Source organism: Chroicocephalus ridibundus, chromosome 20 (genome assembly GCF_963924245.1).
Source record: "Chroicocephalus ridibundus chromosome 20, bChrRid1.1, whole genome shotgun sequence".
NCBI classification, from domain to species: Eukaryota; Metazoa; Chordata; class Aves; order Charadriiformes; family Laridae; genus Chroicocephalus; species Chroicocephalus ridibundus.
Genome location: NC_086303.1, coordinates 4,260,623 through 4,270,839, shown reverse-complemented (window position 1 = coordinate 4,270,839; position 10,217 = coordinate 4,260,623). Strand labels below are relative to the sequence as shown.

Here is a 10,217-nt window from a genome sequence, read left to right as displayed (position 1 = left end):
TCCTGCCAGGCTGAAGACAAATTCCTGCTGTCACAGTGGCCCTTTGGTAGGCAACTTATTTACCTTGGATGCTGCAGCCTTATCGTTCATGGAAATGTTTATCCTAAATATTTAATACCAGGACTGCATAAACCGAGGCTTCCTGGGGAAGAAGCCCAGGCTGCAGCCAGAGCAGGCACTAACGGCTCTTCCCCTCCTACTGCAAAAGTTATAGATACTTTCTCCCTTCTCCCTAAGAATCACATCCTCAGCCCCTCAAAATCAGATATTTTTTAATCTGGCCAGAGGCCTCCTCATCGCTTCCTGATGAGAAACACAGGAGACCTAACAACAGCCCTTTTAAAAACAACATCCCCGATTCCACTAACTCGTTAAACAGAGAGAGCCTGAAAAGTGCCAACACTCCTATGAGAAAAGACGGGAGAGAGAGAGAGAGAGAGAGAGAGAGAGAGGGAGAGAGAGGAAAGAAAAAGCAGGTTATTTATAACGCCAGGCAGCATTAGGGTCTCTTCAGTCTCTCCTGCAAACTGGCTGCTGCTGGGAGGTCACTCCCCAAAAAAAAACCTGCCGAGCCCGTGACCTGCAAGCACAATATTTGATCTGGGATCTAGGGCGGGCACCAGCCTTTGCAAATCGGGAGACACACTCACATGCTGCTTGACACACGGGAGCTCCCGGCGAAGAGCAGCGAGGCTTTGGAAAGGAGGCTCTTAGCTTGGTAAGTCCTTCTCTATATTTATTATGATTTTTTTTTTTTTTTTGAAGCCTGATTTCCATACCTTTGCTTCGGCGGGCGGGCGGGCGGGCGGCTGCCGCCACGCGAAGCACATGCCAGCGACACGGGTGGCACGGCTTGAATGCCAGCGCTCCCGAGCCACGTCTCTTGCCCCTCTGGCACCTCCTTGCCCACTTGGCCGGGAGCTGGGCACCTACAGCCATCGACACCCAGGTGCGGGCAGTGCCTGCTCGCTGCCCCCCTGCCCAGCACAGCTCTGCCCGTCCCCTCTGCCGGGGTGCAGGGGAAGGGGGAGCTGGTTTCATGCCCGGCGCAGTCCATGGGCCAACTCCATGGATGGCCACAGAGCGTGAAGCCCCTTGCTCCCAAACCTGCTCCCTCTCGGGGTGAGGAGCTGACCCCATCAGCCCAGAACCCTCTGGCACGGGACTGTGGGGACCAGGAGATGACACCGGCACACTCAGCTCAGATCCCACCCCAAAACCAGGGCTGAAGCCCACCGGGGAGGGGAGAAGCAACCTTCAAATGAGGTGGGGGAGCAGCGGTGCCTGCTGAGGACAGGCTGTGGGGTTACCAGTGTGCTGAAGGGGGGCACTAGGAAAGGTGGAGGGACCCCATGGATGGGTCCTGCCCTGCAGAGGGGCCCCCTGGGAATGGGGTGCCAAGCAGCTCTGCATGGGTGGAGAAGCCCCTGCGTGGAGCAGGGCTGTGGTATTTCATCAGGCAGAGTGCCCTGGAGCAGGAGGGAGGAGGAGAAGAAACTCCTCTGCCACTGCCAAGCTCCCCCGTTGCACGCAGCATCCCGGAGGACCACGTCTCATCTGCCCCTCGGCTGCAGGAGCACGCGGAGGGGGCAGCAGGGAGAGAAGGAGAAAGCGAGGGAGCCATGCCTGCCCGCCGCCCTCTCAATCCCTCTTTTCTTCCAGCCCGAGCAGCCTGCCAGGGCGCCTCGGTGGCAGGGCAGCCGCTGCCGCGCAGCAAACTGTGCCCTCTTTGTGTGCCGGGCAAGATGTCCCCTCCTCGCTGCAGGGTGGGGACGCAGCGAGGTTTCGTCGGGAGACCCTCCGGCCACCCCCCTGGCACGGCGAGGGGGGAAACTGGCCCGTGCTCTCACTTTGCCCACACGGCGGCTGCCGGAGCGGCGCTGGCAGCCACGCACCAACAGCTCCGCGCTCCCAGCCACGTCTATAGGAGCCAGCAGGCAGGAGCGGCTCCTCTCCCCCTCCAAGCTGCGCGGCCCCGAGTGTTTCCTGGAGGCATTTCAAGCCGCTTCGCTCCAGGCCGCTCTGCCTTTAGCAGCGAGACGAGGAGTCGGGATGAACGGCCGTGGCTGGAGTCCTCTTGCCGCCAGCGCCGAGGTGCACCACACACCGCCCTGGGCATGGCACAGGGCGGCTGCGAAGCCCACGCCAAGCCAAGCAGCTCGGGGACAGGTTTGTCATGCTCCAAGCCCTCAGCCCCGCTCTCTTGTGGACATCAGCCCTCGGCAGGCTGAATTTCAGGGTCCAAGCACCATGTCTGGTGGCAGCTCCCTCTCTCCCTGGTCACGCCGGCCTGGAGGGGCCGGCGGATGCTGCCCCTTTTCACGTCGGGGCTGAGCTCGAGAAATCTAAGCTTGAAAGCGGTTTCGTTTCGAAAATAAGCCAGAACTTGTTTACCAGGATTTACATCAGTCCCCAGCAGCCTGAGCATCCTGCGCGTTTGTGGGGGAAGGGAGAGCTGGATGAAACCCACAGCGAAATCATGTCGCCAGCGAGCGTAGCATAAATATAGCTCCATCGAAACATGCCTTGAGCTCCATCAACCTGTTCCCGCAGCTACCGCTCTCCTCTGCTTGGCTGGAGAGTGGCCGGGTCCTTTCTCCTCCCCCCCGCCATGCAGGACCAGCACAGGCCAGTCCCAGCACCTCGGGGCAAAGCTGCAGCACCTTACGCAAATTTGGACCACGTGCCCCTATCTCCATCCTCTACTCAGTTATAACAGAAACACCCATAAGTAAAGATTTTGCAAGCAAATATCCACCGGGATGGAGGTTTCCAGCACACATGAGGTGAAAGGGAGGAGATCAGGTAGCTTCAAACAGGGGACATGGCTGCGGCCACATTTTTTGGGGTAGGGTTCACTCAGGCCCCCTGGTTCTCCAGCTGCCAGGTGCCACCAGGGCTGTGACCATATCCAGCCCCACTGGATCCCCAGGCCACAGGGTGCAGCTCGACTGCCTCCAGCCCTCACATCAGACTTGACTTTGCTGATGGTTTTCCCTCCCCCACCATTTCTCCCCCACCCAGGTCCCTCCAGCATCAGCACCATGCATTGGGCCACCATCCTGATCATCGCTGGGCTCTGCGGAGCCTCCCTGGGCCAGTACAATGAAGAAGAAGACATGGCTTGGTTACAGTACTACATGCGACAGTCCCGTATGTCCTCCTATAACTACATGCCCTACTACGAGGACGAGAACACCCCTTACGTGTACTCTTACCTCCCAGCTCCGGACACGGAGGCAGAGCCCGGCCCTGAACCTCAGCAAGCCCCTTCCTGGCAATGTCCCCAAGAGTGTGATTGCCCCCCTAACTTCTCATCAGCCATGTACTGTGACACCCGCAACCTGAGGTACCTGCCCTTCGTGCCTTCCCGGATGAAATATGTCTACTTCCAGAACAACCAGATCACCGCCATCCAAGAAGGGGCTTTCGACAATGCCACAGAGCTGGAGTGGCTCGCACTGCACAACAACCAGATCACCAGTGAGAAGATGGGCAAGAGGGTCTTTGCCAAGCTCAACAGCCTGGAGAGGTTGTACATGAACAACAACAACCTAACCAAGATGCCCAGCCCCTTGCCCCGGTCCCTGAGAGAGCTCCATTTGTCTTACAATCAGATCTCCAAGGTCCCCTCCAATGCTCTGGAGGGTCTCGAGAACCTCACAGCCCTGTACCTCAGCCACAACTACATTTTTGAGATGGGAGCATCCCTCAAAGGGCTCAAGTCCTTGATCCTTGCTGATCTGAGCTACAACCACCTCAGGAAAGTCCCTGATGGACTCCCAATGGCTTTGGAACAACTCTACCTAGAGTACAACTACATCAACACCATCCCTGATGACTATTTCAAGGTCTCTCCCAAGCTGCTCTATGTACGGATGTCCCACAACAGCCTGACAAATCAAGGGCTCTCTACCAACACTTTCAACAGCAGCAGCATCCTCGAGCTGGACCTCTCTTACAACAGGCTCCAGAAGATCCCCCGGGTCAGCACCAACCTTGAGAACCTCTACCTTCAAGGGAACCAAATCAACGGTGAGCGGAAACATGTCAACAAAAGCACGGTGGTGCAATAGAGGGATGGGGAGATGGGGATGCAGAACCCGTGCCTCCCTGTGGGAGACTGCCTGGGGTAATGGTTTGAGCAGGAAGCTGGAATTTGGGAGACTTCTAGGTGGCCCTCAGCAAGGCAGGCATGGGGCCTGTTGTGTCCCAACACACCTGGAGCCAAGAGGCTCCCAGCTCTGAACACTCCTGTGTGATCCACAAAGCCATGGCACTGGTTTCACTGAGCATTTAGCAGAAGCCTCAGCATCCTCTGGTTAGAGATGCCAGAAACCGGCTGCACGTAGAAGCTGATGCACAACCTGGGGAGGGGACTATGGCTTTAGTCTAGCGTTGCACGCAGGCTGAAGGGCCACCGACAGAGTGGATAGAAGCGGGGGGTCCCCGCTGCCATGGTCATGTGTGGGAGCACACATCACCCTGGTCAGAGTTAATGCAGGGGGCAGGGATGTCCCATGGCGCCCAATGGTGCCAGCACAGCCCCTTTCTCCAGCCCCTTCTGCCCACCTCCCTCCCCACCTCTCAGGGCACCAGCACAGCCCACGGCCCCAAAGCCCCCCAGGGGTCATGGTCTGCAGCTGAGGGGCACATCCTTGCTGGGGCTGGGACAGACGGGAGCTCTTAGATGAGAGCCATCAACGCAGCGTCTTCTGCCAGGACTAAAATTCACTCCACTAAACACACAAATAAATAAAAGGAGCAGCTTGTTCTGGGGCTGCTATTTATAAAAATAAGCTAGAAAAAAGAAACAACCAACCAAGCAATCTCCTGGAAAAATCCAGGCTTGCTCCTCTCACCTGCCAGCCCCCGAGGGCAGGACCCTCTTGGAGCGGTGCCGGAGCCTCTGAGCAAGCCTGGGATGGGGACGGGGACGTGTCAGTGCAGCCATCGGCTGTTGCAGAGGAAACACACAACCCCGCACCGAGGAACCGACAGAAACACAAAAACAAGAACAGATTCGCAAATGTTTGCTTTCAAAATTTTGTAGCTGTTAACGTCTGCCCACAAATGCCATGAAACCACGGCGGAGCCGTTCAGGCTTTACTGCAGTTTCTCCTCCGGCTGCAGGTTTTGCCGCTGACCTTTAAAGCATCCCCAGGAGCGGGGGGCTGCGGGGGGCTGCGGGGCCAGGCGTGCAGAACCCACCTCTTTGGGGAGGGGGGCGGGCACATCCCACCCCACAGGGCATCAGGGCCGGGATCGTGCCCCTCCGGTCGCCCCGGGAGTTCCCCGCTTGCCAGCCCGCACACCGTGGGGCTCGCAGCCCCCCAGGCCCCCCAGCCTGGGGGCACAGGGGTCCCTCAGCACGCCGCTGCCTTCCCCAGCAGCATCCCGGCCTGGAGCTTTGCTGCCACCTAGTCGGTCGCTTCTCTCCCAAATCCCGCACAGAATTTTTTTTGGAGTTTGCTCCATCTTCTCCCTCCAAACCCAGCCCGGGCAGGGCCGGAGTTTCCCTGTCTGGCGCTGGCAGCGGCGGGTGGTGGATGAACAGAGAGGGGACGTCTGTAGGCATGGGATGGGGACAGTGACAGGGATGCCCCCTCTCCCGGACACGCTGCCTGGGTGATCCCACGGCGGGTGGCCAGGGGGAGCCAAGGGCTGGAGGCTGCAGCCTGTGAAGCCTCACAAAAGCGGTTGCAAAGGCAATTCCTGATAAAAAGCAGTGTTTTCCATCTGACTCCACCCGGCTTTTTCCCTACGGGTGCTCCAGCCAGGCTGGACAAAGGCAGCCAAGGGCAGGCACTGCCACCGCTTCCAAACCCTGGAACAGGCACAAACTCACAGGCTCCTTCTGAGTGCAGCCGGGAGCACCAGTTGCCCTTTTAGCTTAAGAGCTGAGGGTGTCAAGTCCAAATTTGCAGGAATAATTGGCGATTTGGGGGTCATAACATAATCCGGCTCTCAGAGGTCAGCACTCTCAGACCCATCTCCAGGGTGGCCCCTCCTTGACGTTTCTCACATCGTTCCCCAAAGATCAGTCACGTCATGAAGGTGAGATAGAGCCGGGGTTGAAGCCAATGCTCAGCTCTGTCTCCTCTCCCCCCGCAGAGTTCTCCATCAGCAGCTTCTGCACCGTGGTGGATGTCATGAACTACTCCAGGCTCCAGGTCCTGCGACTCGATGGGAATGAGATCAAGCGAAACGCGGTGCCCCCCGACGCCCCGCTGTGCCTGCGACGTGCCACCATCATCGAGATCTAGCCCGGCCTCCCCCCGGCCCCTTCCCCATCCTCAGGACTTGGCTCCCCTGTTCCTGGGGAGACACTCATTCCCATTTTAATGCAGCTTGACAGTTTGACTTGGCTTCGCAATAGTGCAATAAGGGTACTCCAACACCAGCCCACGCGGGTGGGAAAGAGCCATTTGTCCCCAAACGCTCCCACTTGCCGGCTCTCCGGCCACGCAGGGTGGGACAGGTCCCAGCACCGTTCCCCCTCTGACCCCACCGCAGCCACCCCCCAAAGCGCTGCACCCCCATTGACCTTCTCCCCTGGTCCAGGTGGGACGCAGCAGAGATGGGAGAGAGCTCATCCCACCTCCCAGACGTGGCACTGAGCATCCGACCCCAGCGAGGAACGGTTCAGGTGAGGGTCCTGCACAACCAGCAGATTTAAAGTGACTCACCCTGGGCCAGGTGCCATCAGTCACAGGGAGGAGCATCCGGGAGGTTGGGAGCTGCACGAGTAAAGGGTTAAAGATTTCTTGGCTGCCAACATCCCTCAGTGTAGGATGGGGAAGAGCAAATCCACTCTTCCCCCTCTGTTTTTTTGTTTTTTCCCCCCTTCCATCAGCCTCTTGCTCCAGAGATAAAGGAGAGAAACCTTTCCTGCTGCTGCCAAGGGGCTGTCGGCTCCTGAGGTTGGAGAGAAACACCCTGAGAAACAGCCTGGTTGTGGCCATACCTTGGGGGGAGACTCACATCTTCCTCCCAGACCAATGGTTGAGGGCAGGACCAGGGGTGAGCCATGGAGCAATTCCCGGTGCTCTCACCCCCGGCTCCCCGGGGAGCCCCCACACCCAGCTCCATCCCACCCACCGGCTTGGCTCCGAGCTCCCTCCCTGCCCAGCAACCGGGGTCTCCCAATTAAAAAAAAAAAAAAACAACAATAATAATAATAAATCGCAGTGACACATGCATCCGCAGCACATTTGAATTCGCCAAAAGCCAAAAAGACCCGACTTGGTTCCTTGGACAGTTTAGTTTGAGAACCAATGGGGCAGCTGAGCTTTGGAGATGACCTGCAAAGCTGAAGAGGTCATCCGGACCCTCCGCATTTAAACTGCATGCTAACACTATAGAAACAAAAACCCAAAAAAACCTGTACTATCACTGACGCATGAACTGTAGATATCATACCGACGAATAAAGCCCTTTCTGTAACTGCACAAAACGTGTCCGAGGAATCCCAACCGCAGGGTCTGAGCGTCTGGGCTGCTCCGAGCACCGTAACCTCCCCTCTTGCAGACCAGATCTTTCTCCCAGACATAATCCGGGCTGGATTTGCCGTCTAGCGGTTGTACCAGACACGGCATGTGCGTACACCGCCTTCCCCGCAGCGAGGAGCTGCTGCTCCAGCACATCCCAGATGGGGCCCATGCGAGGACGTTTATAGAAGGAAAAAATACACATGGAAAAACGTCAGTTAAGAGGGAAGGGATGGCGGTGCTACTGGCACAGTGCTTCTGGTCGTTATCTTCCAGATGCTTTCATCTTCTCCAGTCTTCAGCCCTGTTTATTTTTAACAGCTAAGCTGGAGGATGCTTGGGGAAAAAAAATTCACATGGGCAGGATTTTTACAGATCTGGAGTTGCACAGAAAGTGCCATTTCCCAGCCTGCGGCCTCTCCGCTGCATACCGGGGGCTCGCTGGGCTCGGGGTTGGTGCCAGCCGGGGAGGCAGGAGGTGGGTTTCCCCATTGCCCGTCCCCAAACAGCCCTGATCCTGGCCAGGGGCAGCCCCCCCAGATCCAGCCAAGGCTCCTGCAGAAGCCAGGCAGGAGGAGAGGCAAGACAGCCCTGCTCCATCCCCTTCCTCGTCCTCTCCTACACCCCAGGGCAGCAAAGGGACACGCGCATCCTCATCGCGACCTCCCACAGCCAAACCCCACTCCCTGCGGAGACACAAATCCCCCTGGAACAAGGATCCCAACCCAGCTGGCCGAGGACCCCAGGGCTGTCACTAGATGTCGGCGTTGCCTGCCACTTGTGTCCCTTTCCAGGCTGGCCCTGGCTTTCCTTCCCCAAATTCATTTCCCCAGAGAGCAGCACCCAGGTCCGAGAGCTGCCCTGCACCCAGGGGTGCCCACCGCAGCCGGGACTCGCTTGGGCAAGGCTGGGCTGAGCCATGGGTTGAAACCCAGCTCCATGCAGGGAAAAAAGGGCTCAGAGGGAGGCAAACCTGACCCTGCTCCCGAGACAGCGAGAGGCAAGCGGCGCTTGTGCCAGGCTCCCTCCAAGGCTGGCAGGGAGGGAGCATGGTGGGAGTGGGGTCTGCAGAGAGGAAGGATGCTCCAGACACCCCCTCCCGCCTCCCCAAGATGTGCGACCAGTCGGGTCCAACGCAGGCGCCTGTTGGCATCTAGAACCAGCTCCCAGCTCTTTGCCACCAGCCCCCAGGACACGCGCCACAGCCCAGTGTCCTCCCGCTGCCCTGTGGCAGCACCCAGCAGACCAGGCGGGAGGGGGACAGGGACAGAACTGCGAGCACCCAAGGCCATGCCGTGTCTCTGCGCTCTTCAAAAGCGGCGAGGGGAGGATGTTGGCAGGATCCATCTACAAACCAGCCAAGCACCACCCTCCTCCCGGTGCTCGGGAGCTGCCCTGGCACCAGCACACGCTGCTCCTTGTTCCTAGGTGGGGGGTTTTTGCCCCAGAACATCCACACCCCTTCCCAAATCAACACCAGCCTGCAGGAGCCGAAGGGGCCGGGGTCTCCCTGCAAACCCCCCCTTCCCCCAGCCTCGGTGGGGGGGGGACGTGGCAGCAGGGTCGGGTGGCAGCAGAGCAAACCCCAAGAGAAACAGCCACCCCATCCTGCTTCCAGCAGCTGCTTTATCCAGGCAGGGCGATTGGGATTGCTGATTTACACCAGCTGGGGCACCGGCCCTGTATCCCACGGGGGTGGAGGTGAGGGGGCGGAGGGTCAGTGCAACCCCCTGCCCTGCTTCTCCACCTCCCCCCCCCCCCCCCCCCCCCCCCCCAAAAAAGGGGGGGAGCCTCCATTGGTCCTGGGAAAGCCCAGGGGCACCCAATCACCGCCTTGTTGTTGTGGTGGGGAGAGAAGGGATGGGGACTTGGCCCCCCTCCTCCTCCCCTTCCTCCTCCTCCTCCTCCTGTTGCTGGGAGGAGATGCGGGTCCGGGGGGCCCCAGCAGCCTGGATCCCACCGGGAAGGAGGAGGAGGAGGAGGAGGGGTGAGTGCAGTGCTTTGTCCAGATCCACAGAGAAGCGTAAAGGAGGGGGTAAACCCCAAACCATCCAAAAAATAGCTCCCCAGCCCCCTTGGAGATGTGCCCGGAGCAGGGAGGCTTTGTGGGGCTGCTGCAGGAGGTACCAGCAGCTGCAGCACACACACACACCCACACCCACACCCACACCCCCGAAAAAAGTGACATTTGGATTGTGGGCTCCTCCCAAGGACTCTCCTTGGGTGGGATGCCAAAGACACCCTGCTGCTCCTGCCAGTCCCGCTGCCCCCCGCCATCCCCCCATGTCCGTAGAGGGGCTTCGGCCACCAGCGCTGGGCACCCGCCTTGGGGCTGTCCCTGCACGAGACCCTACAAACCAGCAGCTCCCATGGGGTAGGCCATGGGGACGGGCAGGATTTCTCCAGAGCTCCCCTGCAAACCCCCAAATTCCATCTCTGCTTCTTTCCAGCCTCTTCCCCCCCCACGCTTTTTTTCCCCCTTTGCATCATCCGTCAGCTCAAACGCTTCCTGGGCTGTTTGCAAACAACCCTTTTGGAGGGCATCTCCTCAGGAAGTGCAGGATTTGTGTTTAAAAACAACCCCTCAAAATGTTTTCCTTTGGAGAAGTACACCAGAAAGCGGCGAGGCAGCGGGCGGTGGGTTTGACCCAAACGTGGCTGGAGGAGCCCGGGGTGGGCAGAGCCACCTCCCCCCCAAGTCGAAGGACGTGATCTCTGGGCACGGCA

At 59.0% G+C, this 10,217-nt stretch overlaps 1 protein-coding gene across 1 annotated transcript; it reads left to right on the top strand.

The window, feature by feature from the left end:
- The first annotated feature begins 433 nt into the window (after positions 1-433).
- Positions 434-7,444, top strand: FMOD (fibromodulin). Its single transcript, XM_063356839.1, has 3 exons — positions 434-718; positions 3,025-4,035; positions 6,115-7,444. The coding sequence occupies exons 2-3, from the start codon at positions 3,045-3,047 to the stop codon at positions 6,264-6,266; spliced, it is 1,143 nt and encodes a 380-aa protein (XP_063212909.1). The 5' UTR covers positions 434-718; positions 3,025-3,044; the 3' UTR covers positions 6,267-7,444.
- The last annotated feature ends 2,773 nt before the right edge of the window (positions 7,445-10,217 follow it).

Excerpts from the sequence above, each read along its gene's own strand:
- FMOD (XM_063356839.1), top strand. The coding sequence starts at position 3,045 with ATGCATTGGGCCACCATCCTGATCATCGCTGGGCTCTGCGGAGCCTCC. Across the intron at positions 4,036-6,114 it reads TCAAGGGAACCAAATCAACG|AGTTCTCCATCAGCAGCTTC; the intron begins GTGAGCGGAAAC and ends CTCCCCCCGCAG.